This window comes from Stigmatopora argus, chromosome 17 (assembly GCF_051989625.1).
Source record: "Stigmatopora argus isolate UIUO_Sarg chromosome 17, RoL_Sarg_1.0, whole genome shotgun sequence".
Lineage (NCBI taxonomy): Eukaryota > Metazoa > Chordata > Actinopteri > Syngnathiformes > Syngnathidae > Stigmatopora > Stigmatopora argus.
In genome coordinates this window covers 13,865,594-13,887,168 of record NC_135403.1, presented here as the reverse complement: position 1 = coordinate 13,887,168, position 21,575 = coordinate 13,865,594, and the positions used below count along the sequence as shown (strand labels likewise).

Sequence of the window (21,575 nt, the reverse complement as noted above, 5' to 3'; positions counted from 1 at the left end):
GAGTGAAAGTCCTCACTTACTCTAAAGTAGGAAGCCACCGTCTGGGTTTTCATGTTGGTGGTTTCTCGAGGATGGTATGTCGCGTCCGTGTCGGTCGTCTACAAAAAAAATAATTGAGCAAAAAATTGATCTACTGTGAATGGATTCGGTATTTCGAATTTGCAATCTAATGGGCACTGAAAAAAAATGGATTTCCCTATAAAATAAAGCGACGTGGCGGGGCTTCACTGATGCTACTTTTAATGAATGACTAGGTCTGTTTTGGAAAGAAACAACCAATCACCGTTTGATATTGTGCTTTGTCAGCATGAGGCACTTCAAGAAAGCATTTTTTTTCAGCCGCCAGCGCTAAATCCTGTGAAGGCTGCAAAAAGAGATGCAGAAAATGCAGAAAGCACACAAGCCAGGAGCTGATCTGCCTATAGAAACGTAAACCGTACTACACGTGAGCTAAGCATGGCCAAGAAAACCAAGCGAGGAAGACTGAAATAGAGCAGATTCAGGGGTTAAAAAAGGGAAACAAGTACCTCGGTGAAAGTAAAGGAACTGTACAAGGTAAGCACTCCCATCTGAACATGCAGCAACAGCGGGGGAGGAAGAAGAAACAAATGAGCTTTCACCTTCTTGAGGAAAATTAAGCAAACGGCGGACAAGTGGAAAATGGCAGTTTGCGGAGTTAACGAGGCCTCGAAGGCGTCGAGTACCTTGGCGAGGGTGCGGGTGCGTGTGGGGGTGCGCAGTGTGTTGGTGCTTTTTCCCTTAGTGTGAGCGAGGTTGCCTGGGAGACGGACAGGTTCAGAGAATAAATGAAAAAATCGGGAACAAGATGAACGGGCGTTGTTGACCTGTTTTGGTGAGGGGATGGGTGACGAGTTTGCGAATCAGCTCGTTTTCCGACGACCTGAGGAGCAGGAAGATGTCCGCCGAGAGCATGTCTCGGTTTTTGGCCAGGAAGCCGGCGGCGTTGTAGATCACCTGACAATGGAGAACAAAAGGGGGTCAAATTTGGTGGGTTCGCGGGCCGCATTAATGTCAATTCAATTTCATGTGGGCCGGACTATTTTAGATATAAGATTTTGATGTTTTTTTTGTTTTTAAAAACGGATACAAAAAATTGGATTAAAAGCCCAAAATATCCCATTTTTCAAGATCTTATTTGAGCTTTTTTCTTAGAGAGGGAAAAGGTCTTTTAATAAAAAAAGGAAGCAAAATATTTTTTAAATTATGTTCAATAATAAAGTGGAAAACAGGAAATATTTTTGATTTTTAGATTTTACAAATTCTTTTTTAACTAAAAACACAAAAGAAAAAAATATGATTAAAAAATTGCAACTATTGATTTAAAAAGGGGAAAACAGGAAATATAATATACATCTATAATCTTCATTTGAATTTGATCCTAAAACAGAAAGTTGACACTCATGGATTAAAAGAACTGGATTAAAAGTGCTGAATATTCTGTTTTTTTATAGATCTAAAACAATGTTTATTTGAGCTTTTTTATATATTTTTAGATTTTACAAAATGATTTTTGAACTAAAAACACAGAAAAATGGATAAAAAAATGACAATTCTTGATTTAAAAGGGGGAAAATGAGGAAATGTAATAGACATCTATACTCTTCATTTTAATTTGATCCTAAAACAGAAAGGTGACACTCATGATTGACTTTCTCGGGCCGCACAAAATGAGGCGGCGGGTCAGATTTGGCCCTCAGGCCGCCACTTTGACACATGACAATGTAGAAGAAGACCAGACCATCTGATTATGGAAAACTAAAAGGAAGAGAGAGTACCTTTCCAGCATAGTGGTGAATACCAAAACCGAGGTCGATCCTCTTCGGCCTCCAGAAGTTTTTGGTCTTCAGGTTATCTTGAAACTTTTCTACAAAAAAAAAACAATGCCACGGCCATTAGATCTGGACGAGAACCGCGTGGTAAGCGACTCTTCAAAACCCACCGACGAGGGTCTGATCGGTGGCCTGAGGAAAGCGACTCTCCTCGTCCAGGAGGGACAACATCCCCATGGGCTTCTCCAGGAACAGGTCCAGGAGCGGACGGTTGTCCTCGTACTCAATCACACGAGCGTCCACGTCTTCGTTCAGGTACTCGTCCTGCACGTGATGGTCCGCGCTTGATAACAATGGGGTCAAAATATTTGACCTAACGCAAGCCATGCATTGGAAATGAAGCCGGGGACGAGTCCCTTCTGCTAAAGTGTACATTGTGGCAGTATAGGACAAATGTACCTCTGGGCGTGGAGCCAACGAGATGCCCCAGCAGTGGATTTAGAGTCTAGTAACGTTTAGCGCACCCCACCACCCCCTAATTGAGCCTCATTTAGGGCTGATTTATAGTCGCACTCCATGAGGGAGGGAGAGCAAATAATTTACACATCCTCCCCTGGAGGGAGAGTATCCCCAACGTAAAGGGTGGTTACAAAGGCAGATTGTTAAGATTCACTATACCATGAATGAAGACAGTGGCGTTTTCACCCTAGGCTAGCAAATGCTAAGCAGTTTTTTGACCCAAGCAACATTCCACTTTTAACAACTTTCCTAATTTAACAATTTCACGTCTTACAAACCCTGCTGTTTATAAAAAATGACACAATGATTAGTTTCTAAAGAGAAGTAGTCCAAATCAGCGGACAGGTTTGATTTAAAGAAGCTGAAAAGTCAATCTTGTTACCGAATCTTATGTCCAACACGGCAAAAATAACATTTTTACATCACTGCATTCCAGCATTGGTGCGGAATTCCTGTCTAAACGGTGTCGTCCTTTCGCTGATAATTCTTTTACCTGCTCCCAGGCGAAGATGTGCTGGTTGAAGTAGAACTGTATCTGCTCGTTGGCGATGTTGATGCACAGCTGCTCGAAGGAGTTCCTCTTGAAGTTCTCGAAGCCGAAGATGTCCAGGATGCCAATGTTTAAGCCCCGGTCGTCCTCCCTGGAAGATGAAGTCGGGGTCAGAGTCGGACACGGCGCCGGGTACGGAGGGACCTCACCCGAGGGGGGCGTCGGGCCTCAGCAGGACGTTGATGCGGTTGACGATCCAGCTGAAGAGTCGGCCGTACAACGCCTTGCTCATGGCGTCGCGCACCACCGTCGCCTTCTCCACCGTGTTGGGGCGAACGATGGTCTCGCCCCGGGCCACCACGCAATGCGAGGTCAGGGCTTCCTGGAGCTCGTCGGCGCGGATGCGCAGCAACGACGCCACTGCGACCAGACGGATGAAGACAATGAGGCCATTTTGAGAGGACCCGTATTTCATCCAATGGCAGTGAATGAGTTAAGGGCTACAAACGAAGAGGCTTAATGCAAAAAAATAGATATACACTACATTTTAGAGCAGGGGTGTCAGACTCGGGTTGGTTCGCGGGCCGCATTAACGTCAAATCGGTTTCATGTGGGCCGGACCATTTTAGATATAATATTTTGATTTTTTTTTAATAAATGGATTAAAATAACTGGATTAAAAAACCCTGAATATACTCAGTTTTTTTATAGATCTAAAACAATGTTTATTTGAGCTTTTTTTAAATATATTTTTAGATTTTACAAAATGATTTTTGAACTAAAAACACAGAAAAAATGGACTAAAAATGACAATTATTGATTTGAAAGGAGGAAAATCAGGAAATTTAATAGACATCTATACTCTTCATTTTAATTTGATCCTAAAACAGAAAGTCGGCACTCATGATTTACTTTCCCGGGCCGCACAAAATGATGCGGCGGGCCAGATTTGGCCCCCGGGCCGCCACTTTGACACGTGTTTTAGAGTATTTTCACACAACTGAGACAAATTTTCTAGAACGAGAAAATCTGAAGCTCATGTTGATGTAAAATCCAACATTTGTTTTGCAACCCTATTGTAGGAATTTCTTTTTTTAGGGACATCCCTACTAATACCCAATTGAATTATTAACTTGAGCAACGAGTTTCATTCTATTTTTTGACATAGTGTATTGCCCAAAAGTGTGTTTCTCTCACCGTTTTCCAAGATGTGCACATTGACAATGTCGCTCTTGTCCGTTTGATGTTCCGACACCACCGCCGAGAACTCAACGTCGCCCGAGTTGAGGATGGCCGCCAGCGTGCTGTACACACTGCCCAATTCCTGTAAGACGGCGCTTTAGTAAACACTCAAATGCTACATTCATTACACTCTATTACAACACAGAAATTGGATTAGTAGTTCTTTTTAAATGTCACTCACAAATACTATACGCTATTGATCAAAGTTTTGTCCTTTTGGAGGACAATTTTCTTGAAAGTAGAGAGGGCAAACGCAGTCATCGAATGTGAATTGTTGATCTCGGAACTTACCTCCAGGGAGAATCCGATGACTTTGAAACACTGCTCCACTGCGTCAAACTGCTCCTTGTAAGAGGTGTTGCTCACAATGTCAGGCCCCAGTTTTATGTGCTCATTATACAGATATCTGCACAAAACACATACAAGTAGTGAATTGCAATTGGACATTTGTGGCCAACTTTGACCTAGCAAAAGACAAAAAACTACGGCGCAAAAGACAAAAAACTACGGCGCAAACAAGTCTGAAAGAGTCGTGACCGGACGTTTCGTCAAAAGACGTTTGGTCCCTGGACGTTTGGTCCCCGGGCGTTTGGTTGACCGGACGTTTGGTCCCCGGACGTTTGGTCCCCGGACGTTTGGTAGAACGGACGTTTGGTAGAACGGGTTCGCATGCAATTGATAGATTTTAACATTGGATTTAATGACTATTATTTAACATTGAGTGAATTGGGTTAGGGTTAAACAAATGAAAGTCTCGTGACTCAAACCTCGGGACTCGCGAACACGGTGACCAAACGTCCGTTCTACCAAACGTCCGGTCGACCAAACGTCCGGTCGACCAAACGTCCGGGGACCAAACGTCCGGGGACCAAACGTCTTTCGACGAAACGTCTTTCGACGAAACGTCCGAGTACCAAAAAAGACAAGCTACTTTGGCGTTTTGCTGTCGGAGAGCTTGTAGTGGGCCAGCTTCTTCCTGTCCGCCAAGCCAGCGTAGATGTAGTAGAAGATGTGGAAGTTTTTCTCCCCGCTGAGGAGCAAAAAACGTCAATGTGAGTCTCATCACATCGTGTTAAAATCTAGCAAAGCCATCCTGTACTGACGTGGCCTGATGGATGACCCTGGACTTCTCCAGGAGGTACTCGGATATCTTGGCGCCCACTACCGTCCCTCCGACGCTGAACTTCATCTCCAGGTACTTGCCGAAGCGACTGGAGTTGTTGTTGATGGCCGTGCAGGCGTTTCCGAAGGCTTCCACCAGGCTGTTGACCAGCAGGATCTTCTCCTGGAGGGATTGGTTGTTGGCCTGCCGGACAAAAATCACACACTAAGATTTTTTGGAGGTTTCTTTGCTAGAAGAGAGCTACCATCGACCTTGCCCAGGACGGTCAGCTGCTGCACCAGCAAGTGAGCGCTTTCCGTTTTCCCCGCTCCACTCTCGCCGCTGATCACAATGCACTGAATTGGATAAATCGACATTGGGTCGGATTGAACGGAGGAGTTGACGATTGGAAGGAATGAAGATAAAAAGTCACCTGATCGGAATTGTAGGACACCATGGACTGGTAGGCGATATCGGCCGCGGCAAAGATGTGCGGAAGGTTGGCCGTCCGTTTGGCACCCACGTACATTTTACTGTGCTGTTAAGACAAAAGTAGAGGACTAATCTAATCAATTGTTTGGAGTTTCGAGAAGAACAAAGTCATAGAATGAAATTGAATGTATAATAGTTTTGCGGTACTCGGACGTTTGGTCGAAAGACGTTTGGTCCCTGGACGTTTGGTCGACCGGACGTTTGGTCCCCGGACGTTTGGTCGACCGGACGTTTGGTCGACCGGACGTTTGGTCGACTGGACATTTGGTAGAACGGACGTTTGGTCGCCGGGTTCGCGAGTCCCGAGGTTTGAGTCACGAGACTTTCATTTGTTTAACCCTAACCCTATTCACTCAATGTTAAATAATAGTCATTAAATCCCTATTCACCCAATGTTAAAATCTATCAATTGCATGCGAACCCGTTCTACCAAACGTCCGGGGACCAAACGTCTTTCGATGAAACATCTGGTCGCGTAGTTTCGCAGGCTAAAGACGACATGGCCAACCTGAGGAGCGTAGATGTTCATTTTGTGAAAAGGATTGACGGCTATGAGGATGTCGCCCACGTAGGTGTAGATCTGGTCTCTGGCGTAGCGCTCCCGCAGGCGCTCGCTGACCGAATCCTGCCGAAAACAGGAACCGACAAAGTGGATGCTCAGGCATTGCATATAAGTCAATAAAACTCACTTTAAAGACCTAGCTTTATTTATTATTTCGCTACGACAACGCTGGGATTATTGACAGTGTTGACAGTCAGCGGTGAATACCTCGTCGAGAACTTCCAACGCGGCCAGATCGTCGCCCTCGTCCCTGTCCGTTTTCACATTACTTCCCTTTTTGGTGTGGATGCGTTCGTGCCTAGAAAAAAAATAAAAGCAAATTATCCTGAAAATGACAACGAAATTGAAATAATCAGGGTTCACGCTGGTTGGCAGTCACAATACACGCCTAGGCTGCGCTAACACTCGTCGTCTTTGCGACTTTGGGAACACTGGCGTTTGTTACCTGTCATTACTCTCTCGGCGTCTGTCTGTTTTTCCGTGATGGCTTAAAATGACAGAAATAGGATCAAGCAGGGAAAATCCCCAACATTACCTTATGTATTAATGTCACAGGGCGTTAGATTCCTTCGAGGCGTTTGGACAGAAAGCTACAAGTAACGGTTAGCTAGCGATAAACCACGAGCGCTACCTGGTCTTCTCAATGACTCCAATCTGCTGGTTTAGATCGATGAGTTCAATGAGTTGCTTCTGCAGGATTTTCTCCTTCCCGACGGTCTGCCGGACAAAGACGTGTTGGAGGAGGTCCAAGACGTTGGGACGCAGTTCAAAGTCCTTGATGAGACACCTGAGCCGTGAGCGAGGCGGAAGGAGAAATCAGTTCCGGATTCGCGCCTGGATTTTAAACCACGTTCGCTCACTTGCAGATGAAGTCGTTGAAGTCGTCGGACCACAACTCGGGTTGCTGGAGAGTTGGTGGCGGGTTTCTAGGCGAAAATACACGTCAGAATTAGTCAACAAAATTGAATTGAATCTATTTTTTGCTTCCACAAAGAACCGGTGAATAGTTTTCTCTTTAAATAATGTATCATAACTGCACGGCTAATTCCATTGAGCGTGTAAACCTGAATTAAAAAGCACGCGTGAGCAGAAAGGGCGACTAATTCCCGGTAATTTCGACATCCGTCGTCCAAGGAACGCATGTGCCGGCGCAGGGGACGTCTTAATGCTTTTTCGCCTCGCCCGCGACCAAGATAAATGGGCCTATTTAATCACACGGCGCCTCAAATAAAGACACGGACAGCCAGCGCTTAACAGCTCCTGGCTTATCTACGGGACAAACCGCTGGACGAAATTACACCGCTGTCACGTTTTTAAAACACTGTCTTTGCTAACCCTTTGGCTGTCATCGGTAGTGATAACATAGCCAATGTTATTCCTTGAAATCCTTGTGTTTACAAACAAATTTGACCAATCCGATTGAAAAGAAATGACAGGATTTCCTCATATTGGTGCACGTCATTCATTTTTACGTGTGCGGTCGATTGGTCGCCGGTCTTTTGGTCGCCCGTTGTCGCGGTCCGGGCGACCAAAAGACCGCGACCAAAAGACCAGCGACCAAAAGACAGCGACCAAAAGACTGGCGACCAATTGACTGCACACGTAAAAATTAATGACGTGCACCAATATGAGGAAATCCTGTTGTTTCTTTTCAATCAGATCGATTGGTCGCCTGTCTTTTGGTCGCCGGTCTTTTGGTCGCGGTCTATTGTTCGCCCCGACCGCGACAACGGGCGACCAAAAGACCGACGACCAAAAGACCGGCGACCAAAAGACCGACGACCAAAAGACCGGCGACAAAACAAGGTAAAACAACACGGTCTACGCATCAATAAAAGCCAACAATGGCCATGAGCAGTTTCACTGAGCCGACGTGTGAGTATATTAGAGTTTGTATGTACATGCGCTGTCCCTTTAAGAAGCTACGTCAGTCAATCGGTCTTAACAAGTTGTCCAACAAAAAACAATAAAAGTCCGGGAAATTTGGAGCTTTTCTTTAGCCTAATAATTACTAGGGCATTAAGTATGACTAAATAGTCTTCGCAGGTCGCAGGTTAAATGGTAATTATCAATAACCTTCCGGGCAACCAGAAGAGCGGCGACCAAAAGACCAGCGACCAATCGACCGTGTACCCATTTTTAAGTTCTACCAAACAGAACCAGGGAGTGGAAATCAATGCCTCAATCGCGGGCGCTCGGCGGAATAAAATCAGGGAGGGGAGGAGCAGAAGCCCGAAGGCCCGCCGCGCCCGTCACACAGATTCGGAGAAAGCCGCGTGACGAGCGGCACCCCCCAAGTCAGCACATTGCGTGCGCGCGACAACGTGCGCCACGGTTAAAGCGACAGTGACGGTAAAGTGCTTACGAGGCTTTCACGCGGGCGCCCTGTCACGTGACAGAATGTCATAAATCCACCCCCGCCATTTTTGCATGGATCTGTATTTGAATATTTCGGGTGGTTACTTCAAGGACGAGCAGAAATGACAACGCTCGCATTGATAGTAGATCTTTGTCGGCTTAGGTAGCGCTACGGCGGGGGCTGACCGGGGTATTTTGAAGAGGGCTCTCATTGGATGGAGCTCCGAGAGGGGCGGGTCTCCGTCGCCCAGCTCGATGGCGGTGATGCCCAGCGACCACACGTCGCAGCGGGCGTCGTACGTGGTGTCCAGTTGCTGTTCGCAAGCTATCACCTGAGGAGAAAAAAAATGGAAATTGGAAGGCTTACAAAAGATTCTAAACATATTATGATTTTGGAATAAAGCTAAAATAGTATGCGTTGCTCAAAAATGTAGAATAGGACAATTAGCAAAGGGAAATCCCAATTGAGCATCTTGTCACCGTGCTGAAAAATTAAGGCTATTGTGGTAGCATATTTGCTGTAACAGATTAAAAGGGAAGCAAGCTAAATGTCGCAAAAATGCAGAATTCTTGTGACGTGGCTTTCTTGGAGGTTTTGTGGACCAAGCGAGTCCCATTCAAATTAGATGAAAATGAGGCATCATGTTGACTCAAGCCACATTTGCGCGCATGTAAACGTCAAATATCCAATGGAGGACCACAAAATGTGCAATCTCATTAAATCTAGTATCAGTATGCATACATATACACACAAGTTATTATTGCTTTATTTATTTCAACTTTTTCCTACTGGACTTTTTCCTACTATAGATTTTCCCCTGACGTGGGCGCATCCGGAACACCCCGTGATAAATGGGTGTCGGCCGTACGAGACAATTTAGCAAACGCCGCCATTAAACTGTCCGGCGGCAATGTGTCGTGAAGCCACTTAAATCCGGACGAGGCCGATTACCCGAGCAAAGAGCGGCGACGCCGGCGCGCCGTCGTCGCCGACGGCCGTTAACGATGGCGAGTTAATGCCGTGTGAAGGCGAGAGCGGGTGACGCACCTCCGGCGCCATCCAGAAGGGCGTTCCCACCGAGGTGTTCCTCCTCAGGCGGGTGTTCGTCAGCTGGGCCGACACACCTGCACGTAAGAAAGCGTTATTGGCAAAATTGAAAAATGGAAATAACAGCTTTACATTTGCAAATGGTGACATCTTAAACAACATGAAACTGATCTTTCTGCACCATTGATGATGATGGACCGCCAAGTTGATCCTTTTGTTGTAAATTGATCATCCATTTAAATTGGGAGGACTGCTCATGTTTCAGTACCATGGACAGCGACAGACGTCAAAAAAAATTTGACAACTGAGTTAATTCAGATTTTCTCATATTACAGGGGTCGGGAAAGAGAGACACAAACAATTAATATTTTCCAGTGTTATTCCTTGTGAGCCATACTACGAATTTAAAAGTCAAAATACATACATGTAAACGAGTGCCTTTTCAATTTTTTTTGTAATTTCACCACTTTTAAAGTGGAAAAAAATGAATATTTTTAAAAAAATTCTTATGCTGTTGCTAATCAATGAGAGGATGCATTCCAGAAGTCTACGGCAAAAAAATGAAGATTAAAACAAAAAAGAAGAAGATTGAACAAGTTCTAAATGTAATATCTCAGTTCTGTCACCAACGATTTCCATATTTTAGCTCACAGGTTAGCGAAGAGCCAGATGTACCCATCAAAAGAGCCACATGTGGCTCCCGAGCCATAGGTTCCCTACCCCTGTCATATTAGATGACTTGTACTTTGTGATTTTGCTTTGTTGTTCTGTCTAATCACCCTCTTGCTACTGTCACAATGAAATTTCCCGAATACGGGATGAATAAAGTTGTCCAATCCAATTGTGTGCGGCTAGACAACCAATCCATTTGGACTGCAGTTCTAAAATGTTTTATTTCACATACTATTTCCAAGTATTCAAATTGCAATGAATGTTTTTACAATATAAGTTTGTATATATGCGCAATAGGAGTACTTCTATTTCATTTCTTTTCCACTAGCACGCACGAGGGAGGAATGCAACCCCCACAATTGGCGGTACAGTAATAGGAAGCCATACTGTATGTGCCAAATTAGCATATTCATGAAGCCCGGCCCCCCTTACTCGTATTTTGTGCGTTTGTCGTGATGAGTCACTGCGGGGGCTTTATCTCCTGGCCATAGCAGGAGCCCCTACCAACGGTCGCACGAGAGCTTAATCCCCGCGTGACGCACTTCGCCGAGCTCGTGACTCGGAATATCTCGGCGGTCCGATAAGTGTCGCGTCAGCTTCGAGCAACGCCGCCTGCATTTTCAGGCCCCCGCGACCTCCTGTCGGAAATGCGGCGAGCGACTGAAGTAGACATTTTTGGGGGGGGTCAGAAAAATCAATGATGTAGCAAGCAAACACGTTGTAATGGCGAGGAAGACGGTTGAGGACCGTGTTCACGGAATATTATATATTTTGAGAATCCATTAACCCCCCCTCGTCCATTTGCACCCACGTCGCAATATTCCGAGGGGGGGGCGCGGCTTTCAAGAGAAGCGCTACATTTGTAGCCTAAATGAAAACCTACTTATCGGTGGAAAGCTTTTACTTGGAATAACAAGAGGCAGTCTATTGTTTAGGGGAAATTTAGTAGGAGTGGCATAGAAAAATGGGTAAAAAATGCAATTTATGTCGAATGTAGTAACTTGGATAACTGTTTTTTTAATATTATTTTTATTTTACAGATTGGGTAAAAATACAATTTATGTCGAATGTAGTAACTTGGAGAACTGTTTTTTTTATTTATTTTTTTATTTTACAGATTGGGTAAAATACAATTAATGTCAAATGAAGTAGCTTGGATAACTGTTTATTTTATTTTATTTTACAGCTTGGGTAAAAATACAATTTATGTGGAATGTAGTAGCTTGGATAACTGTTTTTTTAATATTTTTTTATTTTACAGCTTGGGTAAAAATACAATTTATGTGGAATGTAGTAGCTTGGATAACTGTTTTTTTAATATTTTTTTATTTTACAGCTTGGGTAAAAATTCTACTCAAAATTTTGTTGCTTTTAAAAATTAAATAAAGTTCAATGTAGTTATATTGAAAGGAATAATTTAAAGTATTTTTTTTAATTACCAGAATTTATAATTTGGTCCAATGCCATTTTGGAGGTAAGCCAAAACACCATTTTTTTTTTTAAATGTTGATATTAATATTGATTTTTTTTATATTGGCAAAGATACTGAAATGTTGCGTTTGTGTTCTGTACCAAAGTCAACAATTTTGATGCCTCCGTGTGTTGTCAGCAGGATGTTGTTGCCTTTGACATCTCTGTGGATGGTGTGGTTAACGTGCAAGTGCTGGAGGCCCTAAAAAGAAAAAAATAACATACATTTCAGCACCCTCAAATTAAAATTTTTTATAGTATCGTACATTAAGTAAAAAGCTTATTCCAAAAAAAATAGTGAAAACGTTTCCCAATGGCGAATTTTACATTCTAGCCTTGCTGGATAAGAAAGGAAGAAGAAAAGATCACATTTTCTCCAAGTAAAATTAATCTAATTTTTTTCCACCTGCCTTCAAATCATTGGATACCAAAGACATGGATAGGCGTCTTATTTTAGAAGATTAGAAAGAAAGGATTACCGTATTTTCTCGCATATTAGCTGCCTCTGCGTATAAGCCAAGGGTGTCAAACTTGGGTTGGTTCGCGGGCCGCATTAACGTCAACTCCATTTTATGTGGGCCGGACCATTTTAGATCTAATATCTAGATTTTTTTTGATTTTTTAAAATTGGATTAAAAGAACTGGATCAAAAGCCCTAAATAGTCCATTTTTATAGATCTAAAGCAATGATTATTTGAGCTTTTTTTTAATTTCAAATGAAAACAAAATATTTTTTTAAGTGGAAAACGGAAAATATTTGTATATTTGTTTTTAGATTTTACAAAATGCTTTTTGAACTAAAAACACAAAAGAAAAAAAAATGGATTAAAAAATTACAATGATTGATTTTAAAAAGGGGAAATCAGGAAATGTAATGTACATCTATAATAATTTGAATTTGATCCTAAAACAGAAAGTCGGCACTCATGATTTACTTTCTCGGGCCGCACAAAATGATACAGCGGGCCAGATTTGGCCCCCGCGCCGCCACTTCGACACATGTGGTATAAGCCATACCCATAAAAATCTTTGATTTTTACAATTTCTCGCGTATAAGCCGCCCCCTGATCCACAATTTTTTATTCATAGTTTTAATAAGGAGGACGAATGTGTTGCTTTGAAGGGAAAATCTGGAGAAAAATCATCGCACGTGCTATAAATTATATATGCGAGAAAATACGGTGTGTTTAAGTAGCATTTCTGTTAAATTTTTGACTGTTGGAAAAGGATTGGCCGTGTAACGAAGTCGTCAGTGGCATCCAACAGGTTAAAAAAGACAAAAAGAGAACATTTAGCTCATTCACCATGAGTGCCTGATCCAGAATGAAGGCGACGATGGCTTCGTCCATGCGCTCGCCCCTCTTCAACATGCCTTTAGCCAAATCCGTCACCGAACCGCCGTTACAAAGCTACAAAAGACAAACACAAAAAAATGCAATTCAGCGTTTGCGGGGGGAATCTGGGACATCTCTCACAATTGACAGGGCGCTTTGAATGAAAAGATTAGGCTGGCTTGTTCCTTTTTATCCGCTTATCTTTTGTCTGTAAAAAAAATTAAAATAGCAACACCGTAGGTACGCATTGACGATCTAATCTCTGTCGTGTAACGTCACCACCGAGCCGGAGAAAAGTGGCCCGGTTCCTCCCTTTGTTCACCTTGCAAAATGGCAGAAAATGACCCATTAGGTTGCCACAGCAACGATAATAACCCCTCATTTTAGGAGATGTTTTTTTTAATAAGATGCCAAAAGTGGGAGGGGTATATAAAAAAAAAGCAGTTTCAATCACGGCACTCTGAAGCGGGACAGTTTCCGCTCGTGTTTATCAACACGGCGGCGTACGCGTTTTGCATTTCAATAAGTGTTTTTGGCGCGCTCACTTGGAAAACTGCAAACTTGCCCTGTCGTCGGTCACGTTTTCTTTCCGAATGACGGCAATTTGCCGCTCTTGATAAATAAAAAAAAGCGTAATTAGTGCATGTGTGTGTGGGGGGAGGGAGGGGTAATTGAAGAGAAAATTGGCTCCCCTCAGGCGATTAGATTTGAAAAAAAATAGTGCGTAACAAAACTCAGTAAGGCAAAGACAAAAGAACAAAAAAAAAACAAATACTAGAAGTATAGTTTAAAAGCAAAATGTTCATTTTAAATACAGAAATCAACGTTTTCTTCAAACTGTAGAAACCCACACTATAAAAAATGAGATTATCTTTGAGCAAAAACAACTGCCAAAATGTTAATCTTTAAAAAAAGGGAGGTAAAAACATAGGAATAATTATTTTTAAAGCGAGACAAGATATCTTAAGATTAAAGAGCACAAACTAGCAAATTGTAGAATAATTTATTTTTAATTATATTATGCTAACTGAACCCAAAACCCACTCACACTATAAAAAATGAGATTATCTTTGAGCAAAAAGAACTGCCAAAATGTTAATCTTTTTAAAAAGGGAGGTAAAAACATAGGTATGATTATTTTTAAAGCGAGACAAGATAGTTTGAGATTATAGAGCACAAACTAGCAAATTGTAGAATAATTTATTTTTAATTATATTATGCTAACTGAACCCAAAACCACTACTCACAAGTAGATACTTTTTGCAATTAATCAAAAATATGTATGCTACAGTGCTGACGTTTACACTGGATAGTTTTAGGTTGCAGTATTATTTGATACATTTGGCCAGGAAGGTTAAATGACAATTAAAAATAAATGCAATCGGGTTAAGGCTATCAAAATGTATCATTTTTCAACAAATTAACATGGATTATATTGTGATATTTGGTTATCGTGATAAAATTCAGCCATATTTATTCTATACATTTAAAAAAAAAATCAATCCAGATGCGCTTAAGGGTAGTCGTCATTCTTAAATATCTCTTCAAAATGGATGTGGCTATGGTCTGTCTACTCAGGTGCTGGTTTAGTCATGCAAATGAGCTTGCGGTCCCTCAAAGTGGCCCAAAATGAAACGTGCCGCCGACTCATCTGTCTTTGATTGCTGCTGATGAGCTCGTTTGTTTAGAGGCGTCGCACACAATCAAGACGGAGCCGAGTTTGGCGGATACGTTTACTCGCAGGTGAACGTTTGCGAGTTGCCAATGGAACTTTTTAGCTCTTACTTCGAGTTTTCAGGGTTTCAACCTAATTATTTTGTCCGGATTCACCTTCACAAAGATCGGCGGGGGGAGATATTGCGTCTTTTTGAGGCCAAAATATGGGGATTTGATTTGTGATTAGGGAATAAAAGCGGGGCCCCTCGGTTGCTTTCTTTGAAGCACTTTGCTGAAGCACCGCCTACTAAATTGGAGACAGGACACATGAAAGTGCACCTTCCACTTCATGAATGGGGGAAGGGGGGTGCAGGATGCAGTTTTCTTAATGCGCTCTGGCTCAAAAATTACTTTAAAAAATCGAGAGATGGAGTTTTTTTTTTTTTTTTATCCTCAGCTATGGGATTAAGCAGTAGATTTAGGGAAATATTGGGAAGGAAATATGCAAATCAAATAGGAAAGCTTTGCTAACTCCCAGGTTTCATTAAAAAAAAGATCATGTGACATTAAGCTTAGGCTATTTTTAGACCGAAATATCGCTAGAATGAATTTCGCTTCAGAGCTTGATTAAAATGTATTTTAGGTTTGGAGACAAAACAAAGAGTTTAGTTTTTATGTTTAAATATCTTTGAAATGTATTTTTAAATTGAATTAAAATGCACACAGATCTACTGTTGGGGTTATTCTGGGATATTATTATATATGTCCGTATTAATCATTATATGTATGTGTGGAATATTAGTCATTATATGTATATGTGATACATTAAATCATTATAAGCAGACGAAAGCTCAGTATAACAAGTACACTTCCCCCCTTGCAGGTGGCTCCGAGGACATTTAATTGTTTTTAGGACTATTGACCTGAAAGATCACCAAGTTCCGGGCCGAGGACTGTTGATCTGAGTTCGCAATGAAGATCTGTGAAGGACTCTTAAATTGCTTTGACTTGGATTCCGGCAGATGGCGATAATCGAATCAACTTCCGAAAATACTCGCATATTATTTCAAAATACTGTCGCTCGGTTCACCTTGTATGGGAATTATTATGCTTACTTGTGCAAATTCTTACGCAGTTGTTTTTGGTTTCCGACCTGATATGCAATTGTTGTGGCAGTTGTTGTTTTTTACCTTAATTGTGTTATTCGGTTAGCTTATGCAATTGTTTGAATCAGATAACCTTAATTGTTTTGATTATGTGCGACTAAATGGACAGAGAAGGATGCCTTTCTTCAGAATGTCACGGTGGCGAGGACGAGCCAGGACTGATTCTCACTTGCAAGTTAACGCCGGAGATGTGCCCGATGCATTCCTTGTATTGTTTTATATTATATTAAAGTATACCTATTAATGAACCTATCATCTACATTTTATTTTGCAATTAAAAATCCCTTTTGCGGGACCTACGGGTCCTCCTTTTCAATTATTGTTATAAGATCAATCAAGAAAGACAAATTGAGTTAACGTCAATATATTTTGCGCAATACAACACCGAGGCAAAAGGGCAATTCAAATTCAAGCCTTAGGGAAGATGTAAAAATCATATTTGGCCACCTCATCAATCAAGCGGAGCCGATGTCTTCACTTTGATTGATCGCAGCATCAACGCCGGCACTTATAAAGAAAAGCAAAAGAGCAATATAAAAGCGACATCCGCCTCCACGTGTGCGTGTGGGAGCCTACAAACACATTTGACCTCCATTACGCCTCTGACATTTCAGCGCGGCGGCCCAGATGAAATATGAGAGATGAAAACGTGTCTTTTAGTGGTGTGGAAACATCACACCGCATTTTGTCCAAACGCACAGGTGGATCTGAATGTTTTCACAAAAGGCCGGGAGTCTATTTTAATCCGACGGAATGGCACGGCGACGCGGGACTCGGGCGTTTTGCCCACTGGCCGGCGACCAAATCCCGCAGGTGGCCGCCAGGTAAACTCGCCCGCCTCCCGCGGGCGGGGCGTTACGTAAGACGGAGTCGGATTTAAACGCAACGCTAGCCAGACACGGCGCGGAGAACAATGAGGGCGCTAATCGGGACGCTGTCGTCTGCACGCTTCTCGTGTAAACGCTGAGCTTTTAAATTAGCCTAAATCCATGGAAAGTTCAACTTTTTCAAAGTAGACAATATAACAATATAAAAAAAATCTATCGCAATTCTACCAATATTTGCCTTAAGAGTAGGTAACTAGGCCATATTTTTAAGATGCATCTGTAATTAATTAAGGTTTGTTTGTCTAATAATTTACCTTTTTAAACTGTCGTTTTTATAATTTTTTTGTTTAGATATATATATTTTTTAATTTCTTTTCTACTCGTAAATATATTTTAGATTTGACTTTTAGAGTATAGCGAACCATGAGAAAAATTATGAGGAAAACAAGGTTTATTTGATTGGAGAGGATTTCTTTTCTGCACAAATGTAATTGAACGATTGACGATTTTATTTTTTTTAGCTGATTCCCTAGACCACATGTGTCAAAGTGGTGGCCCGGGGGCCAAATCTGGCCCGCCGCATCATTTTGTGTGGCCCGGGGAAGTAAATGGTGAGTGCCGACTTTCTGTTTTAGGATCAAATTCAAATGAAGAGTATAGATATATAATACATTTCCTGATTTTGCCCCTTTTAAAACAATAATTGTAATTTTTTTAATCAATTTTCTGTGTTTTTAGTTCAAAAATCATTTTGTAAAATCTAAAAATATATAAAAAAGCTAAAATAAACATTGTTTTAGATCTATAAAAAACTGAATATTCGGGCCGTTCTTTTAATCCATTTATTTAAAAAAATCTAAATATTATATCTAAAATGGTCCGGCCCACGTGCAATCAAGTTGACGTTAATGCGGCCCGCGAACCAACCCCAGTCTGACACCCCTGCCTGCCCTAGACCAATAAAGACACCCCAAAAAAGTATATTTTAAAGTGCTAATTAGCATGTGGCAGCACTGCTAGACCGTGACCTTGATGAAGTAAACACTCCGCCTTTGTAGTAACCATGGTGAATTTAAAATGAAAAATTCACACTATTCCCAACGAGATGTCATATTTGACAGTGTATTTTTTTACTCGGTTTTCCAAGAACGAAAAAAAGTTCACCTCCAACACGAGCCACAGCTGATCTCCACACTTGACGTCCTTCTTGTAGAACATCCCGTAGAACTTGACGACGTTGGCGTGGTCGGAAAGAGCCATGAGGATGTTGTACTCGGCTTCGATCTCCTCGTCGATGTCCTGCAAAAAAAAACACCATGAGTTCTGGGGTCCTGGGGCAAGTCGGCGTTTTAAGACTCACGTGAATGGGATCCAATATCTTCACCGCTGCTTTGCTTCCGTCCAATTTGTTCAGCACTTTGTACACTTTGCCGTACGTTCCCTTCCCGATGGTCTCCACGATCTCCCAAGTGTCGGTGGGGTCCGGGAAGTGGTCAAAGACGATGGATTTGGCCGACTGTGGAAACATTTTGAGGAGAGATCTCCTGCGTGGGAAGAAGGCGTCGAGAAAAAAACATGTTTAGATGACGTTGTCGGCAAAACCCACTCCCCGTTTACCTGTTTTGCGTGTGGGAAACTTAAGTAAACTGTGCCACGTTTCAAATTTGCCTCGGGAAAAGGCTCGCTCTCGTGCGGGTGCTTTTAGGGAATTAACCTGCAGGCACACCAGCGGTAAATACAGTATAATCCCCGGGCGGTTACACAGTTGGGGGTTGAATTAGCAGGTTTGGGGCGACACCTTTCTGCGCTTTTATTGCATCTCTATGCACGACAATGACAAAGGTGCTGTGATGAGGGAATTTGGGAATAAATAAAAAAAAATGGAGGAAAAGGAGAACCGAGGCGAGGGGCTGGAAAAGGGAAAATAAGATGGTGCAAAAGGGAAAGCGCAACTGTGAAAAACAAAAGCAAAAGGCCGGAAAGGGAAAACCAGGAGGTGCTAAAGGGAAAACAGAAGGCTGCAAACATGCTATAAACATGGCGAGCACAGCCCAAATCATGAAAAAAAAATACCACAAACTAAAGAATGATTATAAAAATTTAAGACCGCTGCTTTCCAATGTTTATACAATATTATTTTCCAAATTTAGGATAGTTTAAGGATTTTATTGGAGTTTTAATATTTTTTCTTCAGTCTACGTAAAATATATTTCACCAATAGCTGCACAAAAGATCAGTCATGTATTGAAGATATATATTTTTAAGAGTACATGATATATTCTAATTTCTTTCCATTTTACAACTTCCCTCATTGACAGTCAGAAAAATGTTGTCCATATCACATGGCTCTATCCCCTAATAAAATCCTGTTGACAGTTTGATTGCTGGCACTTCAAATCGATTGGAAATGTCTCATTATCAATGGCGGTACGGTAAACTATCTCAACAAGCTCCAAGATAAAATCAATTATAACTTACATGATTGTGGAAAGGAGAACATTTGGAGAGCGAGCGAGTCCATCGCTGGTGACGGCTCGGCCCGAGTAAAACGCGTTAATCTGAGCGGCGGGCCACCATTGGAAAGCGGCTCGCCCCGCCGGTCGCAGCCACGCGGGATTAGCGGGAATTAGCCACTGTTTCAGCATGAGCCTTTCCCCATATAGACGACCATTCATTCCCCAAGGAAAGCTGGTTAGGCAGGCTCACCTCGGCACACATTCACGCTTTCTGGTACACAAAGGAGATTCTCTTTTGGTGCCGTGCAACTTTGAATGAAAGTCATCGTCCAGTCGCTAAAAAGTGTCAGCGCTGGATGTTTTCAATTATGCATGATTGTTAGGTCGACGGCCGGCGTGAAACACGAGAGCGAAACCCAAGGACTCGCACTTGGACACCTCCGCCATGATGGGAGATTTGAGATTCGATCTCGCCTGGTCCGCCCGTCAGTTTCACTTTGCGGTGGCCGTTTGTTATGCCTGGCGCGCACCGCTTGCGTAAAAAAATGCACAAGTAAAGAGTGCCGTGTATCATCCACGTGGCCACAGGGTGTGCTGTGACTGTCTATTTAAGATAAGCATTTTTTATGACACATTTATACTGATGGACTTCTTGAAATAATTCGTATTGGCAATGGGATTCTGATTAATGGAATGAAATTTTTGAATTGGATTGGATTGGATAACTTTATTCATCCCGTATTGGGGAAATTTTATTGTGACAGTAGCAAAGAAAAGGCTTAGTTATAAATTAGACAGTACAGTCGCAAAGGCCGCAGAACAACAAAGCAAAAGCACAAAGTACAAAGCAAATCAAAGTAAATGGGATCATTAAGAATCACCAAATCAAATCATTATGACAGAAAAGCAGCAAAAACACAAAACGAGCAAGAGTGGACGGAGCTACCGCCACCGGCTGCCACTTGAACGGCGCCATTTTGTTTGCGGTAGCAAAAATGATAGATGAATTAGTCATCTGACCTAAAAGATATTTTTGGGGGGAGTCATTATTTTATATTTTTAACATTCACTTACCATTCACTTACATAAAATGCTGTCTCTTGATTTTTTTGTTTAAAATAGGGGAAGTAAAGATAGCAGTAAATTGCAAATAATTATCAATGTAATATTTGCAAACATGTTTTTCCTTTCAGAAACAACGTTACACTTACTGTACATTTTAGCTAAATATTTCAAGTCCAACATCTGATTTGTCTCAAAAATATCAAGCCCAGAGTACAAAAAAAAACAGTAAATAACATGTGATTTATATAAGAGCCCATCATTAAACTACTGGCAGCGAAAATCAATGACTAATCAACTTATGAAAATCAGTTTTTTGGCAGGAATTGAAAAAGATATGTCCGACGAACATATGCACTGACCTTTCAGGGCTGCTGTTGGAAGCTGTGGCGAGATAAGAAACCGGAGCACTGATTTGCACACATTGCACTTAAGACGACAAAGGCACACACTCATTTGCATCAGTCAAATGAAAACAAAAGACACACCAAAAAAAAGCTTTCCATGAGAACACAAACTAAAAACAAATATACACTTACTATTTGTGGATGCATTTTATTTCTTCATACCGGATGTTCTGCTTCCCTTATTTTTTTGTGGTCGACAGGCAAGCGCGTAAGTGAGCAAAGTGGTCAAAAGAATCGGAAATAGAGACAGAATCGTTACTGAACTGCTGTATCCAGACACATTTAAATACAAAAGTATAAGTTATTTGATTTTGCGCAATAACAGGGCATCGGAAAATTGTCATTAGGACAAAAATGAAAAGGATTTCGTACAACTCTTGATAGATATTAGTGCATATTCCTTGTTAGCTAATGCTAATCGACTGCTTTTGACATTGATGAAATCATTGTTTAAGAATGGCTTAAGAAATGAGCTAATTATGACTTAAAATTTTTTTTTTTTACTGCCAATCTTTCCACTTCAAATGGATTGGACGAATATTAGTGATAAAATAATTGGTGGCAGGGTGCATCTTGGAAATAAATGGCAGCCAATGAGTTAAGAGATTTAAAAAAAATAGGGCACAGTCCATTTTTAGGTCAACCACGTCTATAATATCAAAAGTTGCCGATAAATTTGATGATCTTGCTAGCCGTACTCCCATTCTCTAGCATTAAAACAATTCTAAAAATACATCATGAGTCATCGAGGATGAGAAACGGAGCTGTATGTAGGTTACCTGTTGGAGAAATTAAGCCTATTTGTGGCTTAAGTAAGGCATCTCATCCAATTTTTCATACCCGCCACCATGAAATTTAAATTGCTAGCTAAATCTTCCTCACACGGTTTTAGAGAAAATAAGCATTATTTTTTTGGTTCATT

General features: G+C 41.7%; 1 protein-coding gene across 5 annotated transcripts in view; it reads right to left on the bottom strand.

Annotated features, from left to right (window-relative positions):
• Nucleotides 1–21,575, bottom strand: part of myo3a (myosin IIIA) — a 32,591-nt gene that overhangs the window by 6,466 nt on the left and 4,550 nt on the right. For 2 of the 5 annotated variants that reach the window (XM_077624157.1, XM_077624159.1), the window contains exons 3-14: nucleotides 18,089–18,272; nucleotides 17,893–18,027; nucleotides 13,050–13,154; nucleotides 11,848–11,947; nucleotides 9,604–9,680; nucleotides 8,742–8,887; nucleotides 7,058–7,123; nucleotides 6,829–6,984; nucleotides 6,405–6,495; nucleotides 6,144–6,260; nucleotides 5,577–5,681; nucleotides 5,347–5,499 (exon numbers count right to left, since the gene is read on the bottom strand). In XM_077624157.1, the coding sequence (XP_077480283.1) occupies nucleotides 5,362–5,499; nucleotides 5,577–5,681; nucleotides 6,144–6,260; nucleotides 6,405–6,495; nucleotides 6,829–6,984; nucleotides 7,058–7,123; nucleotides 8,742–8,887; nucleotides 9,604–9,680; nucleotides 11,848–11,947; nucleotides 13,050–13,154; nucleotides 17,893–18,027; nucleotides 18,089–18,256 (1,404 nt within the window). In that variant the 5' untranslated portion in view covers nucleotides 18,257–18,272 and the 3' untranslated portion in view covers nucleotides 5,347–5,361. Of the gene's footprint in view, nucleotides 1–20; nucleotides 99–527; nucleotides 779–845; nucleotides 976–1,796; nucleotides 1,886–1,960; nucleotides 2,115–2,802; nucleotides 2,951–3,008; nucleotides 3,220–3,996; nucleotides 4,124–4,332; nucleotides 4,448–4,972; nucleotides 5,072–5,144; nucleotides 5,500–5,576; nucleotides 5,682–6,143; nucleotides 6,261–6,404; nucleotides 6,502–6,642; nucleotides 6,685–6,828; nucleotides 6,985–7,057; nucleotides 7,124–8,741; nucleotides 8,888–9,603; nucleotides 9,681–11,847; nucleotides 11,948–13,049; nucleotides 13,155–17,892; nucleotides 18,028–18,088; nucleotides 18,273–18,345; nucleotides 18,443–19,206; nucleotides 19,408–20,608; nucleotides 20,631–21,575 lie in introns of those variants that run through there. The other 3 variants (XM_077624160.1, XM_077624155.1, XM_077624158.1) reach the window with 3 other exon arrangements.